We start from the raw sequence: 21496 nt of genomic DNA on the forward strand, positions 1-21496 counted from the left end.
TTTCAGAATCCGCTATGCAGAAGGAACGTCATCCTGACAGAATCCCGTACAATTTTTCACTCCTAGATTTGTTATCTTTCCAGCTGGTATAATTCGGTCTGACTACACAGCATGCTGCCGCCCATAATTGTATTGTATGAGGACTCTGTCAATCTCTCGCGATCAAAAACACAGGATGCTTAGATGTATGGTAGGTTGATTAAATGTGTTACAGGTACGTAAATAAGTTCCTTTGTTATCGCAATATAAAGCTATAGCATGTGACGCAATGAGCTCATTCTTTAAACTGGTACAAGATGAGTATGGTTACAATGTGTTTTCTGGGTGTTCTTGGACTGTTGGTAGTTTTATTGCCACAGGAAGCAGTAGGAGATGAAGATGAAGAATGGCCAGTAAGTTTTTGTTGTATTCTGCGGGCTGTGTTTCAGCTTCTTGTTTTCTAAGGAGCACGTAGAACTATTATATAGCATTGGTATTCTTAACCTTGACATTGTCCTTCATAATATTATCCAAAACCTTCATCACACTTTCACTAAGGCCTGTCGTCTTTCTTGTGACTATGCTTTCTTTAATTGTCTTGTCGTTAGATTCTTAAGTGCAAATAACTGGGTGTTAATTTTTTGTATGTATATACTCACTGTTGTCAGTAGCTCAATGTAGATTTTTTGTGAGATCTTTTTGTGTGTTTACTAGCAAGCGAACTTTATTTTGTCGTCTTCCATTGACAACGAAACAGATTTTCTTGGAGAGTCGTGAGTTACCCATTCGTGTTAAATGACCGTAGAATTCCATACGTCTTTTGCGTGTGACTGAAGTGAATAGTTTAGGTGAATAACAGAGTTTTTCGAACTTTTTCGCATCCAGATATCATCTTGAAACTTAGGTCCGAATATTTCTAAAGTACGTGCCCTTCCATTTTCTTGATGTTGATGGTTATTAATGATGTCTCGATCGCGTACAGTGCCTCAGGGAGTACAACAGTGTGGTAATGTCCAAGTTGGACTTTGGTAGAAATGAGTATTGCTATTGTTATTATTTGTAGTAGTAATTATATGCAAACATGCATTTATACATCAGTATTACATATCAAACAAGATGAATCGGTTAAACCTGAAAGGAAGTCAGTAAACTTGACTAACCTGCGCATTAAATTATACCAGTTTTTGGTGCCGAATTGAACAAAATGGGCAAGGTTTCTTTAAAGTATAACATAAATTATTAAATTTTTAATGTTTGTTTGGACGAAGTATAATAAAGTAGCTGCATTTAATCTTTTTTGATAGTTAATACATATCCTGAAAAGAAATATTATCGAAAACAGGTTTATGTATTATATTGAAACTAACGTAAATATGTTTTCATTTATTAATGCTGAATTCTCAAAATGTTCTATAATATTTCTCACAGTGAGTACCACTTGTTGCAATCCACTGAAGGGATTCTTCAACAAATGACTTCATATCATCATCAGGAGGCATATAGACCCTCAGTTTTTTAATAACTATCATCGTATTGTTTATTAATGGGAACATTCTCAGTTTAGCAGCACTTCTCGATATTACAGACCAGATTATTCCTGAAATTTTTCTGTGATTTTCTGATAATTTCTGACGAAATAACAGTTACAATATTTGTTCGCTGAAACCTTGGTAGTAAAAATAAGAGCTGCTCGACTAATCCCTATGCCCCGAGTTGTCGGAGGAGATTGCATGAAATGTCATTAGTAGATAAATAAGCTTGAATGGCGTTTTCTAAATAGGAAATAGCATAGAAAGAAGAAATAAACTGATTTTAATTACTGAATACATAGTAAACGAAGTTGTCTCAGGACAATGCATTCTATTACATTTATTTCTTCGTGTACAATAAGACTTGAGTCATTTCAAACTTTTAAACATAAAACCATCGCGTATTGCAAATATAGTTACGACAACTTCCTCAGGAGGTACTTTTGACACAAATATGTCTTAAAGCTTGGGGTCATCCGAAAATTTGTGTAACGAAGTAATGTCATGTAACAAAATGTGTGGCATGATGTTACCTAGCAACACTACATTGAGAGCTGCACAGGCAATGGATCTGTATGCCATGGCCATCCATCAATACTTCATAACACACGGTTGCTACGTAACATTTTATTATTCATTTTATTAAAATTCGCATTTATGATCTCTTGATTTTGTCAAAGAGAAATTAGGGTTTTTTGTAAATAGTTCCTTACACACATCTTTTCGTCAGCTTCATTTGTCTGACCTTTAAAATTCTTCTCAAATAGTATCATGTGGTTGAGTGTGTAAGCTTGGAGTGCTGTTGTACCGAACGCGACAATGTCAATGCAAAGAACTGACTTTTCTCCTGAGAAGCAAGAGCATGGACCTTCTCCATAATAGTCAAACACCTTCCTGAAATTACTTAGGGAAGGACTAGGTAAATAATTGAAAATTAACAGCCCCAAATGCAGATCATTGATGAATTATACAAGTTCTTCCCCTCAGTGTGCTTTCCTTCCTCGTGTTTCATCAAGCAATGTGAAGCTCACAAGCATCGCTTCCTGGTCTAGCAGATATCTTCTTCCTAATAATTACAGCTCGGATTTCATGCATTAATAGGTTAGAAAGCAAACTTCCTGAAACGAGAAACAAGTACAGATTACCTTCGCAACGATTATGCTACGGGGTTTGAATAAATATTAGGGGTACGGCCCATAGAGAACTCCTATAATTTATGTTACTCTTGCTATATTATGGAGAGGTGGGTGGCCGACACTTCCTACTAACCAAATTAGTTTGCAGTCTAACCTGTTACTGCATAAAAATTCGGGCCTTACTAATAATCAAACCAGTTTACTATCAACAAGACACTAAAATAGTATTAAAAACATATTTTGCAGTTTTCATCTGCGTGAACGATTTGTACTTCATAAAAGAAAAATATCGTTTACATTAAAATGGTCTATGAAGTATTGAATTTCATTTATTCGAAGTACATTTGACAGCAGCTTCTGAACAACACTCTTCATATGTTCTTGTTAGTTCCACACCCCCAAGCAATGCAAATACATTTAACAGTGGCATTAGACATAAAGGCAAATTAATCCAAAAGTGTAATAATTGGAAGAAGTGAGAGAAAATGTCCTATTAATATAGGGGGTGAAGAAATAGAGGAAGCCAATAACTTTAAATATTTGGGAAGTATGCTCAGGGAAGATACGTACTGCACAACATAAATTAGGAAAACAATTTTCATCGTAAAAGAAGGTTTAAAGTGAAAATTGTGGGCTACTACAAAACAAAAACTTGCCAAGTATTATATCGGGAGCATTTCTCTGCATGGTGCAGAGACCTGGATAGTACGGAAGAAAGACGAAAGAAATTTGGATATAAAGAAGAATAGAACAAGTGAAATGGGAAGACCTGGTAAGGAAAAAAGAGTTGGAGAAAAACCAACTACGTCGCAAATCATCAGAAGGAGAAAAATGAACTGGATTGTACAATGTTTAAGACAAAGTTAGTTTTAAGACTCACGACGCGAAGAAAAGAACTTGATGAGACCCTACGTGCCCAAAAACCTGTTTTAAGGCCCTAAAACCAACCGTTATTGATATAATGTCTCAACACTACTCCGCCCTACGACTACGAATCGGATGAAGAAATAACAGGCCATAACATCGGCAACATCATTTCCAGGATTCTACAGTAGAATACAAGCCTGATGTTTGAAGAAAGTACCTGCGTGCGTTTAGGGTAGGCCAAAGATATATTCAGCTTCATATATGAGCAAGTGTCTGGAAAAAACACTGTAGAGCTAAGGCAATCCTAGCGGCGGAGGTCGAGAAAGGGTGGCATATAAAATTAAGGAAAAATAATGCAGAATCCAAAGTATTCGGGGTCGCTGAGGAGAACAGTGACCCTCCGAAAGTCGTTTAAGTCGCATTAGAGCCCGCATAGGTGTGGGAAGTGAAAAGTTATGAAGAAAAGTCCAAAATGAGCGACGTTACGGATATACATTCCGGATATCATTTAGATGCAAATTCATCCCCCATGCAGATGGAGGATGGGAAGAAGTGAAAAAGAAAATGTACAAAATAATCGTGATTTTGGGGGTATGTGTGTGCACAGAGCAGAGCTCTCAAGCAAACTTGGTGCACAAACAATACTGTGGAGGCTAAAACACCCCTAGGGGAGGGGATGACATGCAAAAATATTCTAAAACAACTAAAATTTGTGTGAAATCTATAGCTTATGGGGTCGCTGAAATGAATTCCGTTTGAGTTCATGTTCATTACGGTGATTCATAAGGGATGAAAGAGGTTATGTCCAAAATTACCGAGAGGAGTATTTATTCCACAGTTTTACGGATCCCTAGGCTGATTTATAACAATTCCAAGGACATTTTGGTTTGTGTACATCACATCTATAACGCGACGCATAAACTCATACAGTTTGTTTGAAAGGATAAACTACTTTCCAGAAAATCTCGGGTACCACAATGATAAAGTTTAACGCGAAACAGAATAATCCCAAATTAAAAATTATACACATAACAACATTTCTAAATCTACAAATGGGTGCTTAAACTATCAATAAACCTCACAATAAAGAAATCGACAAAAATCGCTTCAACCAGGTAATTCAAGTCCTGAAACAAACATTCAGAAACGTACCCGAACAGAGCAGGGTAATAAGGGTAGTTATTATATAAACATTATGCATATTTTTGAGCATTTTTCTTAATAAAAAATAAAATCATTTAAATACAATTGACCAAAATGTTACAAAGGTGCTTCAAAAGTTAAGGTAACAACTCGTACGGAGAAATTCAATTTTATTGGCAGATATAAAAATATACAAGGGTAGGAAATTGATACCCACATAACCATCAATCCCGTCCAAGTACTTGTTGCAAGGAACATCAAGGCATGGAAGAAATCTGCATCCAGTACCAGAAGCCACGTTGTGACGTCATGCAGAACGGCTGTACCGTCACTTAAAATTCAGGTTCTTCCTCAACTGTCCAAAGTGATGACCATCACTGCGTGCATTACTAAATGGAAGATACAAAACACATTTAATACTTACAAAATATACACAGAGAGTAAACTGCAATATAAAGAAAAAATCTAATCTAATCTAACACAGATACAGAATGAACACATTTTAAATGTTAGATGTTTCATATCGAATATCAGTCCTAAATACTCACTGTATTAGAAGAAAATGAAAATGAGATTAATGGTAATTATGCAAACACAGGTTAATTGATGAAAGCAACAGCGGTATTCCATTCATCACATTTCAGTGAAGAATTCATTTCTTCCAGTACGTCATTCATTGTGATGTACTGTAGACATATGAATATATTTAGCAAATAGAATCGAAAGCAAAATCTATTTAATTTCTTCAGACATTTTGTAAAATGCACACATTTATAAATGGAGAAATTAACTACTTGTCTCAAAGGCATACTTACTCCCCTTGTACTAAAATGTACTAATGTTTTAGAGAAACTACAATACTGTTAACTTAACGTTACGTTATATATCTTGCCAATAAATATCTACTGAAGTCATGTTCTGCGTATTCTGAGCTGGAGTAAGTGGAAGTAATTCAGTATAGTTCTGTATGAAGCTCTATGATAATGTAATGAGCGGATGGAGTTAAAAAAATATTAATATCACAAAACAAACTTTGTTTTGCCCTTTGTTTCCATTAGGTCTAATAGCACACATTGAATATGCAGACTGAAGATTGTTCATAATAAGAGAATTGAATAACATTTAAAAAATGTCTTCATACCTAAGTTCGAGAATATTTCTAGTAATAAAACTTAAATGTTCATGTCCAGTATGCATCATTACACAGAAAACCTTTATGACATTACACCTCTGAAGAAGTCCGACATTGAATCTATAGTTACGCATTCTTATTGAGGAAAAACATGGTAAATGAACAAGTTTGAATATTGAAAAATGTCTGTCCGCAACATATAATTTGTTACAATTATTGATATCTGTTTGGAGTTTCACATTATCATTGTATCAAGTAATTTGTTTATCCCTCTTTAGGTCATCAGCAAACAGCAAATAACTTTGGTGACAGCACTAGTTACTCGCTTTATGGAAAATATGTAGTTTCCGATGTCATCACTTGTCTTCTATGGTTGATTGATTTCATGCTACAAGTTATGTAGTATTTCAAATCGTTGTGGCCAGTGTTTCCTGTATGTTCACAAAATAATTGTTGTTAACTCTGACACAGTGTTTGTAAATGTTGATGATTAGTACCTGGAATTTTAGGCAGTAATAGGTTAGAATACAAACTGAAACTTGCAAATAGTATACACTAGCCTGCACAACAGTTACTGTATGTTGCGAGGTTTGCATAAACATTAGGGGTACTGCCCTTCAAAACCGCTAGAAGTTATGTTGCTCTCGTTACATTACGGTAGAGCGGGTGGACGACTATTTCTACTAACCAAATTATTCGATCACACAATTAACGGCCATTCTTTTCTGCAATCGATTAATTTGACCATGAATCCCTTACTTTATGCAAACACTTTATACCGCAATCAGCGGCCACACAAATTTCACACACTGACCTGAATGAAGAAATGGGTCACAATTTGTTCCGAATACTTTCTTCATCCCTGAGACATTCACATAGTAACAAAGTCCACCTTTTCATATCTGGAAAGCCGGATTGTTTCCTAGTTTCTCTTTTTCTAGGGTCCCATAACGTCTCTTCTTTTCCTCCTTCATACTCTCTTCCAAAAACAAAAGCAAAAAACACCACTGATCTGCACGTGTAAAATATCCTATCAGTAGTTTTCCTAGTTTTTTCTTAAATTATATCCACGACGCCGGATATGTATCAAATATTTCCCTCGGTAAGTTTTTCTAATCCCTAAGTCCTGTTTCTTTAAACAAGTATTTGCCCCAATTTGACCACTGTAATTCCAACTTTATCTTCATATCCTGATCCTTTCTACTTTTAGAAACTACCTGAATAGTTTTCATAAACAACTGATATTACAATAAATAATAATAATAATAATAATAATAATAATAATAATAATAATAATAATAATAATAATAAATAGAACGGTAGCGTAATTTGAATGAACTCTAATGTAAAGTAACAAACTGCAGGCACAGATTAAAGAAAAACTTATCTTACGATAAAAATAAAATAAATGTACAATAGTAATAATGATAATAATAATAGTAATAATAAGAATAAGAATACAACTGCAAGTACAGTTCCAAAAGAGCTGACGTAAGCGAAATTTGGCATAACTAAAATTACCAGTATAATAAGCGGGGCACTAAAACATCACTAAGAACCCCTGCATAGTGTGAAAAATTAATATGATAATAATAATAATAATAATAATAATAATAATAATAATAATAATAATAATAATAATAATGATAATAATAAATATAGTAATAATAATAATAAGAATAACATTAATAATAATAATAAGAGCATTAAAAATAAAACTCCTTAAAGTAAACTAGACTACAGCATGCCATTAGCCCAGCCAAGGCAGCGGACGTGGGACGGCGGGAGGTCAACGAACTGACTAGCCAGCTGGAATTACGCCAACCGCAGTGTATTTATGTTGTAACAGCTTGTATTCTATGCTAGTGTGGAGAGCAGTGAGGATTACGATAAGTTCCAAAACTCAATTTTATTAAGGATTTTAATAGAAATAAATAAATATTTATACATTTCTAAATAAATTTGAATGCCATTTCATTGAATCTGATGATGTTCTTTCCAGAACGAAACATGTTTTCTATTGTAAGTTGCTGGTATTTCCGGTATAATACTGTTAGCATATGCTTTACATATTAGTTTATAAATGTAATTATTCAAAATTAATATAGGAAGACCGACGAAGTTAACAATTACAAAAAGAGTTTTAAAATTACAGTCGATGAATTTATGTTCATGTGTCATGTACAATTCAGACCAAGTGATCGATTTATTATTTCTCTGTTTCAGTACAAAATCATCTTCACTTCTTGTAAAACTCATCTGGACCCTAATTTTGGACGGGGCAAGTGCTCGTTGAAGAAACCCAAAGGAGAGAACTTTAAAAGATTAAATTTACACATAGACACTTTCCAAGAAATATTCTGTGCAATGCAGGTCAGATATAGTCATTAACATTCAGGTTTTACTTACTCTTTAAATAAGTGTTATGGTACTTTTAGAAGAATTCCACCTTTATAATACAAATTAAATTTATTCCTTTCAGAATAACATTAAAGTATGGTATATGTTTCATCCTCATTGTAAGATATCTTCAACCTTCAAAGTTCAAAAACCAAAATGAGAACAAGGATACATATTTAGACTTTGAAAGAAACTGGATATTCTTGGTTTCTGGTCCTGTCTGCGTGTTCTGATCAAACTTTTGTACCACATTCAATATCGTCAAATTATTACACATACATATTGAATTAAAAGCTATGGAGTCTAGTCAACAAAATACCAATATAAAACACGAATAAAATCACTTCATATCCGTATTTTGAAGACAGTCACAATATTTGTTTGCGCGATGATTCCTTACAAATGACTCCTCAAAATAAAAGAAGTGTCCACTAAAATTTGTTGCTTGGGCCGTATAAAAACAATAAGATGGTGCCTGTTTTGTTTGTTCCGGTTAGGGTCGAAAAGTATTGGACCAATTGACCTGAAATTTGGTAAGGATACAGCTAAAAGTTCTGGTCACAAAAGGAATACTTTTGATTTTGATATATTTCAAGCAATCGGATAGTTATCATTCGTATGTGAACACATTTGATGAGAGTTTAATCAGTGTTTAGTCATGTTCTTTTGTACGAACAAGGAGGAGATTCAAACTCCCAACATTGAGGACGGGAGCAGCACCACGCCTGCCACAATACACAGCCGCACAAAGCATGACAACGTAATAATAATATTACCTTATTCATCATGCTGCGTGAAACGTACGGTTGTTACAAGATACGCAAGTACTACCTTGGGAGGGAATAGTTCCGTTAAAACGCGGGGAATTTTGCTGAGACTACCTTAGGGGAAAGAGAAAGCTGAGAGAAGATACAACACTTGAAAAGGAGCTCCCGACCTATGGAGCAGGAGAATTCTAAAGTTCAAATCATCATCATCATCATCATCAATGTCCCGCTCCAGTCGCCCTGGTGTGATTAACAAGCCTCCTCCACTCCTTTCTGTCCTTTCGCTTTTCCTGCTCCATTACTTCCGCCATATCCAATCCAGCTTCTCTAATGTCCTCCCATATCTGATCCATCCACCTTCTTGGTCTTCCAACTGATCTCTTTCCCTTCTCTTGCCAATTCCCTTCTTGATACCCGTTACTTTTAGATTCTTTTTACATGTCCGAATCATCTCAGTCTTACTTTCTGTATGTTCTGTACTAACGGTTCTCTATTTAGCTCTTCTCTGATTTAAGTATTATGAATTCTATCTCTTTTTGTCTTTTTAACCGATGTTCTTAAAAATTCCATTTCTACTGCTTGGATCTTACTATCTTGTCTCTTATTACTTACCAGTGTTTCTAGTCCGTATGTTAAAATTGGTATGAAATATTGTTTATATAATGTTAATGTCGTTCTCTTGGGTACTTTGTCATGCCATAAAAGCTCTCTGACTGGATAAAATGTTTACCTTCACTTAGTCTGTTATGAATTTCAGGGTTGATTTCATTACTTACATTAATGTAAACTATTCTACATTCTCTAATCGTTCTCCGTCTATGTTCACTTGGCTTCGCTATTTCTCTTTTCCACAGTGCATGACTAAAGTTTTCTTTTTACTAATTACCATTTCAAATTCCTTCAGATGTTCATTCATTCATTCTCGCACTTCCTTTCTCCCTTTCCCCAAATCACCACATCATCTGCAAATACCAAAGCATTCACTTCATCACTACTGATGCTCTGTTTTACACGTTTTATTATTTCATCCATCAATATAATAAACAATAATGGCGACAGTGCATTTCCTTGCTTGAGACCTATTTTTTGTATAAAATGTTTCAGAGTCACCACTCACCACTTGTACACTGCTTTTACTCTCATGCTACAACATTTTTTCTTCTTAATTCACGATTTTGGTACATTCCTTTTCAGTAGACATTCCCATACGTGTTTTCTCTTAATTGTATAATAAGATTTTTCCAAATCCAAGAATAAGATTTCATTGTTCCCTTCCAGATGTTTTTCCATTATCGTTCGTGCTATAAATATCAAGTCTATTGTTAATCCATTAGGCCTAAAGCCATACTGTTCTTCCTCTAATTGTGTTTCTATTATATCCCTCATTCCTTTGTCTATGATTTTCTGCATTATGTAGCCCTTGTGATAATAGGGTTATACCCCTATAATGTTCACATTACTTCCTATTTCCTTCTTTGAACAATGGTACAATACCTCCTTGTTGCCAATCTTCTGGTATCCTTTCATCCTTCCGTATGGCATTGAGGGCTCGGTATAGCCACTGTAGTCCAATGCTTCTTGCTGCCTAAATCATATCAGCATTGAATTCGTCTTTTCCAATTGCTTTACCTTTGGTCATTGCATTAACTGCCCTTTCACGTTCCAGCCATGTCAACGGGGTCTCTTCTTTTTCTCCATCTATTATTTCAATGTTTATCTCCTTCTTTCTCCGAGCAGTTATCCCCATTATAAAGTTTTCAAAATACTTTGCCATTATCTTCTGAAGACCCTTTTCGTCATGCACTTTGGATCCATCTTCTCTCTCTAATGCCTTAATTTTTCTTGATTTATTCCTTTCGGTTTTATTACTCTGTACAAAATTTCCTCGACTATCTTGGTCAATTTTGTTGTTAAAGTCTCCCCAACATTTCTGCTTTTCTTCCTTGACACTCCTCTTTACTTGTAGTTTCAATCATTTGTATTCCACATGTAACCTTTCTATGTTATCCTCATCCCTCTGATACGTTTTATGCTTTTCCTTATCCATTTCTTTCTTCACCTTGTTTCTTTCTTTTATTTGTTTATTTTGTCTGTCCGCCACGGTGTCTCCTTCCCCTTAAATTTTGCTTTTGTTTTCTCGCATACCTCAATTGCTGCTTCCACAAATGTATGTCTTAAATTGTCCCACTCTTCTTCTCAACTTCGTACTTCCGCGTTAGGCAACTTCCTTTTTATCCAATCTTGGAATTCAATTTCTTTATCCTTCTCCCCAATTCCCAAATCCTGATCTTTGGTTTCTTCTTCAGTACAATTTTAGGAATTCTTACTTGTTTTAATTCCACAATTAATAATATATCATCACCTTCAATACTTTCACTGGGGATTATGTTCGTATTCATGACGTATCTTACCCATTCTCGGTCTGTGATTATAAAATCGATGAGTGTTCTAAACTGTGCATCCCAACTATATCTGCGGATCTTACGGCTATTCTTTTTCATAAACCATGTGTTCTTTATTATCAGGTTATTTCGGGTACAAACGTCCAACAGTTTCTCTCCATCTTCATTTCTATCGCCATACCCATGTGGGCCAAGAACATTCTCATATCCCATTCTATCAGTTCCCTCATGAGCATTCAGATCTCCCATTTTCATGGTCTCATATCAAACAATATGTGTTTCCAGTTCAATGAGGAAATCTTCTTTTTCTTCCACGCCGTACAAGAAATTAACAACCTTGTTACGAAATTTCCGTCCTTGTTTTCAAAGATGTAAGGAAATACTGCAACTCGTTCTCTTTCAAACGAAATAACGCAGTATAAATTGTGCTAGAGAGCCCATTTATGTGGAAAATCTGGGCATGTTATGAATCTCAGTTGTTGAAACGTATATTAAACAAAGAAGGTAGAGATGATTGTAAGATCATATATTGTAAAATGTTTACAATTTTTGAAAAGTTAGTTCAGTTACTTGAAAAATTTAAGCAATAAAAATGATTCTGATTCACAACATTTTATACAGAAGGATCACCAAACCAGTGAAGGAATCATCAAAATATATTAACACTTGAGACCTCTGGGAGTTTTGAAAATTTTATGTATTTTTATTAAACATTCCTTTTACTAGTATGTAAATAGAAACTGAGGATGTTATAACTGTTAATACTTTATTAGAATAACATCATACCTGAGAAAAAATTCAGCTAATATGGTTCAAAACTTTGGATTGTTTCCAGAGCCCGGATGTTTAGGCAGTGACAGGTTAGAATACAAACCAACTTACCTGGTAGGAAGTGTCCTGTACCCGCTCTTCCGTAGTGTAGCGAAAGTAACATAAATTTTATGGGTTCTAAGAGGCCGGGTCCGTAATGTGTATTCAAATCGCATATCAGAACTGTTGTCCGGGTAGAGTAGACGTGTTATTAACTTTAGTATGTTTGCACTCAATCCTACTACACCTTAAACATCCGGACTCTACATACATGTATATGTTTTACTCCTATTTTTCATCAAAAATCTGTCTGGTCCAACCTAAGGAGAATATTTGTACGTATCTGTAAAATTTCCTTCTACTAGTATGTAAATATAAATGGAGGATTTTATAACTGTTAATACTTTATTAGAATAACATCATACCTGAGAAACAATTCAGCTAATTTGGTTCAAAACTCTGGATTTTTTGTAAAGCCCAGATGTTTGGGCAGTAACAGGTTAGAATGCAAACCAACTTACCTGGTAAGTGAGTAGGTAATTTTTTCTACCAAAATAGTAAAATAAAAAATTACTTTCATTTCTCAGGTCACAATGTCTGCGAAGATAAAAAGCAACGGAAACTGGGTTGATAATTATAACTCTGAACCGAAGGACTACGGAAATTATTACAGACAAAATGAAGGTCTTCTGGAACATATTTTTAGCTTCGGAAATTTCACTGCATGTCCAATGGAACCGGTAAGTATCCTATTAATAATAATAACTTTCGAAGTGGGCTCGCTGCAACTATAGTTCCCTGTTATCAGCTCAGCTCTCCTCACACGAGTTGCAACTCATTTACTCTCGAAGTGGGCTCGCTGCAAATATAGTTCACTGTTATCAGCTCAGCTCCTCACTCGAGCTGCAACTCATTTACTCTCGTAGTGGGCTCGCTGCAACTATAGTTCCCTGTTATAAGATCAGCTCTCCTCACACGAGGTGCAACACATTTACTCTCGAAGTGGACTCGCTGCAACTATAGTTCCCTTTTGTCTGCTCAGCTCTCCACACAAAACCTGCCACACGTTTACTCTCGAAGTGGGCTCGCTGCAACTATAGTTCCCTGTTATAAGATCAGCTCTCCTCACACGAGCTGCAACTCATTTACTCTCGAAGTGGGCTCGCTGCAACTATAGTTCCCTGTTATAAGACCAGCTCTCCTCACACGAGCTGCAACTCATTTACTCTCGAAGTGGGCTCGCTGCAACTACAGTTCCATTTTGTCTGTTCAGCTCTCCTCACACAAGCTGCAACTCATTTACTCCCGAAGTGGGCTAGCTGCAACTATAGTTCCCTTTTGTCTGCTCAGCTCCTCACACGAGCTACAACTCATTTACTCTCGAAGTTGCTTCCATTATGACAGTCGTGATACGGTAGTCCTATCCCGTACTGATCAAGAATTTCGCCTTTAGTACACACGACATGAAATGATTGTGACTTATTATGAGGCCTGTTAAATTGTCCTTTCTCTTCCCTATTTCACTGATCAGACATGTTTTCTTGTTTCTCTCTTTCAGCACTTCTTCATTCCTTTTTCCTGTCAATCCAACCTGTTCTGGTAGCTCTTCTGCAGCACTATGTTTCTTCTGCTTCCAGCTTATTGTTTTGTTGTACATCTGAGGCCCATGTCCTACTTCCATATATAAGCACATTCCAAACATAGAATTTAAAAGAAATGTTTATTAGCTTAAATACTACTCGTGCTTTATTGTTGCTGACCAACATTCTAACACATAGAGGGCGACTTGTCGCACTACAGTTCCTAGGTCTTCGAATTTAAACGTCGGTGTATCTGTCGATCGGACAGGACCCCAGTGTTTACACATGTACGAGCATCCGAAACACTGCCGCTGTCACTGCATAGAAGGTCGCCAAGGTATTTGAAGTGTTCCACTTCCCTCAGATCTTCCCCGCCGAGGCTGAAGGTCCTATCAGTTTGGCACCCACATTCCAGGTATTGCATATTCTTGGTATTCAGGTGAATTCCGAGTTGGTTCAGCCGGCCATTCCTTGAACGAATAAGGGAAAGACGGGTAGTCGTGTTTTAACCGGGTACCCTAGTTCTGGCTCAGTTATTGCTGCTACCTGGCTGCCGACTGCAGAACTAAAACCACCAGGACCAAGGTGAAGAAGCGGCGAGCTAGCCATTCTACTCTGGAGATTTGTTCAGTTGTTACGAATGTTTTTGTACTTTTGTTACTTCTTTCAACTTTCTATAAAGCTGCATCGATTACTACCGAAGTACTACAGCAGTAATTATAAATCTGTGTCTGTAGCTTATTTCCTTACGCTTATGACGATATGGCCGTATTTTAGATTCAGTTTAATCTTGTTTGGCTAGCCCATGTGTTTCTTTTCACCAGTGTGGTGAAACAGGGTATGGCACGTGGGGCAAGACCGGGTGGTGCCCAGTATTACTGCACCTATTCAGCACTGCACAATAATAGCTATTTAAATAGTTTTTTAATAACAGTGAGTGTGTGATTGTGTTATTATCTGAAATACAACTTTACAATGTGTAGGCCTATAGTTAAAGTTTTTAATTTGTACAAAATAAACATTGTGTTTCTAATTTCATTTACTTATTAATATTTTGTTTCATATAATGCTGGAATAAAATGCCGAAAATATATGCGAGAAAATGGGAACAGAAAAATACGGAATTATCAATGACGATGACTTTGCGATCTGCGCAAAATAAAATGATCGTTTAATGTTTTCAAATACGGGGACAGACAAGAACATCTTGTTACCATAATCCAAAATTTTGTGCACAACTACATTCACGCTATTTTGTTGCTGAATAGGACTAGTTAACTCCGTTTAAAATTATAAAGTATACAATGAAGAAACACATTTTCTAACTTTCCATATATTCAATATGTGTGCCCGGTTCTACCCTCTGATGGGGTAAAACCGGGTGAATTCGCCCTTTTCAAATGTTTATGATAATAAACAGAATGACTCGTTTATTATTGAACGCTATAATATGGCATACAATTATTCAAAGCTCATCTAGGCAGTTTTAATAGTTATCTGCCAAAAACATAGCTTAAGGGAGTAGCCAAAGTCTAGCCACCCAGTTTTACCCCCACTTTCCCCTACTTGCCGCAATTAGTCCACTTATACTCGACCTTGATATTATTATACTTCCTATTTATAAAAACTCCATCCGCACTATAATTCATGCAGAAGGAATATTCATCCTGTGGAGGGCACTACCCGCTCTATAGCAGAGATAACACAGGTGTCCTTGAACTGGAATAGCCAGGAGTTAAGAAGGCAACTTGTTCGCCCATGCTGTTAAGTGATTATGCATACCATCCAAGCGTTGTGAGTTACCATACGACCGGACGTTCTTCCCCACAAGATTTTTAAATTTCTGTGACAAATTTGTAAAGATAATTAAATATTTTTGTGAAAATGGTAAGTTAAAATTTTCGATTCCCAAGACGTACGTTACAATGTTAATCAGACGTGGATAAAATCTATGTCCTTCTCAGGAAAAGAACGTGTTTTTAAGGCAGTTACGCTCTCAATTCAACCAACCAGCCAAACTGACAGTTACGTGTTTTTGTTATAGGGAAGATACGAAATAAACAACCTCCTCATAGACGAAAAGAGATTTCCCAAGGAGCTGGACTCTGGTGAATATCTCCTGGAGCTGAAATTCCAAACGCCTGGGACAACAACAATCAGTCTGGAAATCGGAGCTGCACTTGACAAAATTTGAAAAAATCTAGAAAATACGTAACCATGATTAGGTTTTATATCTTTATGATGTTATTTGTATACAACTACCATTCATGATGATAAGACAAAATGTTTAGTTTGAACATTTGTTCTTTGATAAATTGATTAATTAATAAAGGTTTGAAAGAAAAGTATGTCCGTTGGTCCACCCATACAACCATTCATCCCTGCCCAATTATGTCACTTCTTTTGTGATAATTTCTTCTGAGTAGTATCTTTGTTTCACAACTCTGCGGGGCAACACAATAATCATTACTGCCCGGATTTGTATGCATTAATAGGTTAGAATGCAAATTTCCTGAAGCGAGTAACAAGTATAGTCTACCTTCGCAACGATTATGCTGCGGGGTTTGCATAAACATTAGGGGTACGGCCCATCAGAACCTCTATAATTTATGTTACTCTTGCTATATTATGGAAGAGCGGGTTTCTGACACTTCCTACTAACCACATTAGTTTGCAATCTAACCTGCTACTGCATAAAAATTCGGGCCTTAATCATTATCATTATACTATATGGAGCAGTTTCCAACAAAAGGCTGGGTCTGCTTGGAACATAAGCCTGTCCGTCGTTATCTGTCGATTCACCACTTCAATTCATTCTTCTTGTCTCGATGTTCTTCTTTACACCTTTAAACCATCTGCTCCTCGGTTTTCCACTAGGTCTCATTCTTTTAAATTCTGAAGTTAAGAAAAATGCATGTAATGTTCCTTGTGGCAAATGTAATTTTCAATCCAAGTCGTACACTTATTTAATTTTAGTTGATGTAGGGCATACTTGCCCGAATTTAGGACATAACACTGTAAATTGCTCCACTACCTCGAAACGATGAAATATATCAGGATCAAAGGTCCCTGCATGACTCACGAGTTCAAGGTATACCCTTACCAAATTTCATCTCAATAGATCCAGTAGTTTTTGATCCTATCCGGAACAAACAAACACTATCCAGTTATTTAATTTGTTTTCCGGGTTGAACCGTGTTGTTAGTTTCTGTACATTGCGTACAGTTTGCCGACGTTTCGAATGTATTGCAGTATTCTTTGTCAAGGCGACTGAAATACCCCTACTCGATCCGAGCAAATCAGTCTCCCAGGCAGCAATCACACTACAAGGGTGGTTCCTGACCTTGGTCTGTTGTATCCTAGCCTTTCTGGCTGACGTAAGCCCCCTGGCCGTTTCGTGAGAATTCTGGAAGGTATGTGTCACAGCCAGGTAGTAGAGCTTGCACGCGCCGTTAAGTAATTGGAGGTTCGACCTGCGTGTTTATGTTGAGGTCTGTATGTCTTAATCCATCTATTACTGATATGATATCTTTCTTCTAAATTCATATTGTTGGGATGTTTCTTGCTTTCGATAGCCTCGCGGATTTTCCTTTCCATATTCCAAAGTTGGTCTTGTCAAATTAAATTCCGTGAGTAGGAATGCTTGGCTACCGCTGAAATATCTGATTGCTGCCTGAGAGACTGATTACCTCCGATCGAGTAGGGGTATTTCAGTCGCACGGTTCAACCCGGAATATAAACTAAGTAATTCTACACACCGTGGAAGATTCACCTCTAAGAAAGACTATCCAGCTTGAAAAGAGGAACATCTTCATACCGACAAGCTAATGTTACAGGTGAAAGTACCATTTAGAAGAGCTGGAAGTATCGAGTTTAATGGTAGGGGCACGTGGCACAATAATTAGTTTATCAATGAATTTCTGGAAAAGATTCGGCTTACAAAGGTATAGAATCAATCTTTCGGTAATCGCTACTTTACAAGAACCTTTTAAAATCACATCTGTATCACAGGAATTCCCTTCATATTCCCGTTAATGTCCTAATAACGATTGAACTTTTTTGGTTTTCCAAATGTTTAATACTGTAGGTTATATATTGTGTTAGTAATCTTCGAATTTTTAGCGTCATGTGTCAGAGGATGTTAATTTTCAATTTTCTAAATATATAAGGGGCAACCTAAGAATCAAAGTAAAATGTTAATAAGAGTTTTTCAAGTAACTTACGCTTGCGAACAAAAGCTAAAAGGGAGACTTAAAGCACGTTTTTATCCCTTTTCTGGAAGAAGAAAATTTTTTAACAATATTTTAGCTAACGACAATCTATTATTCACTTTTTAAGCAGTCTTCCCCACCCTTCCAACGCCCCCTCCTTCCCCTCCCGCTCACCAATACCATCCTCCGAAATGGATTACAATCTTAAGTTTCCCATGAGATGTTATTAAGGTTAATATGACAACATTTATTGTGCATGTTTTCACCTTATTTACACCTAAGCTTACTTGAATGTAGCTGATGATGACTGCAAAGCAATCGAAACATATACTATTAAAGATTTTATAAAATTTCCAAAGGCAAATTAAGGTACCGATTAGGTGGCTAAATATTTCTTTGGTTGTTAGATTGTCATATCGATACGGACATGAAGTGGATAGTTTGTAACATAAGTGGCAGTCAAATGAAAATTGAACACAGACCATAGCACACATTCCGCGCGAAACGTGGCAACACTATTGTTACGTATGGATACTGCCATCGCTGTGGTAGAAGGACTCACAGTTGTTGGGTTATGTCTTTGTTGGTGCGCGTACAGGTCTAGATTGTTCGCCCAGCTGTAGAAATGGAGGCAAGCAGAGATGAGCAGAGAAGTGTGATTTGTTTCCTGGTGGCGCAGCACTATGGAGACACTTTGCAGAAACTACGACGCGCCATGAAGTCAAAATGCCCTTGAATGCTGTCGTACGGAGCCATCCTGTTTCATGATAATGCTCGCCCCCATTCTTCCAATCTGGCTAAGGCTACGCTTCAGCGATTTTGTTGGGAAACATTCAACATCCTCCGTACTCCCCGGATATTTCACCCTATGATTTGCCCACTTTTTGCGACCGGAAGAAAGACATTCGTGGGTGTCGGTTTCATTCGGGCGAGGAAATGCAAGAGTTTGTGCGGTTATGAATCCATCAGCGACCTACCTCTTTCTACAAAACTGGAATCGATCGTCTCGTCTCCTGGTGGGATACATGTATTCGCTGCTGGTAATTACTTTTGAGTAAAATCATTCAACGGTCATGTTGTAGCAGGTGTTCCGTTTTCAATTTGACTGTCCCTTATAGTTAAACTTTGTCCTTGTGGCGATCCAGAATGTCCTGAAAGTCGTTAAGTTTCTCAAGAAATATATAGATAAAATATAAACAAAGATTAACGGATAGAAACACCATCCTACATCCATCACAAAGTCATTATTTTTAAGTTTTCTAGTATCTATACAAATATTCATAGGTAGAGAGGATTTATTATGACCCTATTGTAGCTCCATATACAGAAGAACTGGATAAATTGTGGTTGCTTTAAGCGATAATGCTAAGGGTATCCTGATTTTCAATTTACAGAGGTCAGAACATGAGTTCGTGGCAACACAGGGAGAGGTGAAGGGAAGGATACACACAGAGTGGCATCATCATTGGTCGCAATATTAAAATATAGTGAAGGAAGGGTACGTCTACTGCCTGGCTGGCTGGGCAGAAGGGAGTAGTGGGTATGGTTGCCATGGAAACCACGGTCGCCACGGATACATATCTGGTGTTCCGCCTGGAGTTGCTTGGAGTTGCTAAACCTTTCACTTTTCTTGTTAGATCGTGTTGCACGCTACAACAGAACACAGCGGTTTAAGCGAAGACGATAGCGAGAAGGAGAAATGAATATAGGATTGTGGCAACACCGCGGAACGGCACCGACAGTAGGCTCTCCCTACTGTGCCAGCTGTCAGAACGCTTCTTTTAACTCTTGAACGGTCGGTGTTGGGTTTCTGAGACCGAGCAGTATTAAATTTTCCAATTTCCCCAAGGCCTCAGCTTGGGTCTTGTTCAGCACCACATTCACACGAGGTGTCTGCGTTTGCTGCAAGGGTCTCCCATTTCTTCAGGTTGGTCTTGCATCGAGGGACGCCCACTCTTAAAGGGTTGAAGGACCTCCAAACAGGGTAAGGTAGGTTGGCGCCAGGAGCTACGTCTGCCTGTGAGAAGTAAGCTCCTCAATCTGTTAAGATTCCCGCGGCAGAGTCCTAGAAAGGATCTGAGGCGAGACATTGTTGCTTGGTGACCATGGGGACGATGTTGATGGTCATTATCTTGTACCCGATTGTTGGAGTAGCCCCACCTGGCATCCGGTGGTCCACTGCTGCAGACAAGGTTATTGTTAAGTTTCAAAGCTCTTACCGTATTCATATATTCAATAAATAATAGCATTAGTGTATTAGTGTTTCCATGATCTTCTGAACATGGTAACATCTACTTGATGGATTTCAACAAGTGAAATAGACGAAATGTTATAAGATTATGAATTTGACGATTCAGTCGCTGACACGGATTTTGTGATAACCAGTGATCATGAATCCACCACTGAAAGAGAGAAAAAGAATTTTGAGGTGCAACTATAGCCATTTTCAGTGTTACGGTGATTATAGAGGATTCAAATCCAGGCGGTTCTCCCCGTTATTTTGTTGACAAAGACAGAAAAAGATAAGGAACTTGGCCCGGCTTGAATTTCTCCTAATGTTACTTTCATTTCACATTTCGCTCTGCACATTGAGAATAATTGTGTTCATTTTTTGGGAAATATTGTTAACAAATAGATATATATGAATTACATAATATTTGACATAAATTCACATCTCAGTGCGTGTTTTGAACCCTATACGTTATGATAATTTTAAGTTTACATTTTTGAATTTGTTATGGAGTCAATGATTCTTAAAATGTATTCAGCGTATTGATATTTTGCCATTTGATTGTAAATTCAAAAAGTCAGCGTAATAGTTGAAATTACACTGGTAGATTGCAGAGAGGTAATGCAAAGTAACATATCAACTACTCGGTGGAAATGAATGAAAATACGGTAACATTTTGCCAGAGGTCTCCCGAATGTGCATAGAAACCTGGCCGTACAAAACGAGGCAGTTGAAGGAACGGGACAAGACAGTGTGAGTGAATCATCGAGCTGTCACGGTGGGGTTATTGAGTACAACATGGCCTGGGAAAAGCATTCGATTACTTCACACATGAAAAATCATCGGGAAACTGAAAGACGAACGAACTGTGACGAGTGTAGCCCAGGAGTTTGGTGTTGCTCACAGCATTGTTTCACGGGTATGGAGGGTATTCCGAATCACATGCACTTTTGCCCGAAGGAGAGGAGGTGTTCGACCACGGTCAGCTAGAGTAGTAGATGACTGCTACATAGTGCAGCAGGCATGAAGAGACTCACGTCAAACAGCGGGTGCAATTGCAACTAGGTTTAACAGGACTGCAAGGCACCCAACTTCACGTACCACCTCCACAGTGGCACGAAGACTGCATGGGGGTGGTCTGTTTGCCCGACGACCATTAAGTTGTGCTCCGTTGACACCCGCACATGGGTGGCACCGTTTGCCATGGTGCCAAGAGCATCATGTCTGAACCGACGAGAAGTGGGTTTGAATACTCTTCTCAGATGAGAGCAGATTCTGTCTGAGTAGTTATTCTATACGTACCCTCGTCT

At 37.3% G+C, this 21496-nt stretch overlaps 1 protein-coding gene across 1 annotated transcript; it reads left to right on the top strand.

The window, feature by feature from the left end:
- The first annotated feature begins 296 nt into the window (after positions 1-296).
- LOC136886306 (uncharacterized) lies at positions 297-16071 on the top strand. Its single transcript, XM_067159046.2, has 4 exons — positions 297-392; positions 8013-8159; positions 12753-12905; positions 15790-16071. The coding sequence occupies exons 1-4, from the start codon at positions 297-299 to the stop codon at positions 15937-15939; spliced, it is 546 nt and encodes a 181-aa protein (XP_067015147.2). The 3' UTR covers positions 15940-16071.
- Positions 16072-21496: the final 5425 nt, after the last annotated feature.

The sequence above is a fragment of the Anabrus simplex genome, chromosome X, assembly GCF_040414725.1.
Source record: "Anabrus simplex isolate iqAnaSimp1 chromosome X, ASM4041472v1, whole genome shotgun sequence".
Lineage (NCBI taxonomy): Eukaryota > Metazoa > Arthropoda > Insecta > Orthoptera > Tettigoniidae > Anabrus > Anabrus simplex.

Coding starts and splice junctions, on each gene's coding strand:
- LOC136886306 (XM_067159046.2), top strand. CDS start 297: ATGAGTATGGTTACAATGTGTTTTCTGGGTGTTCTTGGACTGTTGGTA. Junction 393..8,012: donor ATGAAGATGAAGAATGGCCA/GTAAGTTTTTGT, acceptor TCTCTGTTTCAG/TACAAAATCATCTTCACTTC. Junction 12,906..15,789: donor CTGCATGTCCAATGGAACCG/GTAAGTATCCTA, acceptor TTTTTGTTATAG/GGAAGATACGAAATAAACAA.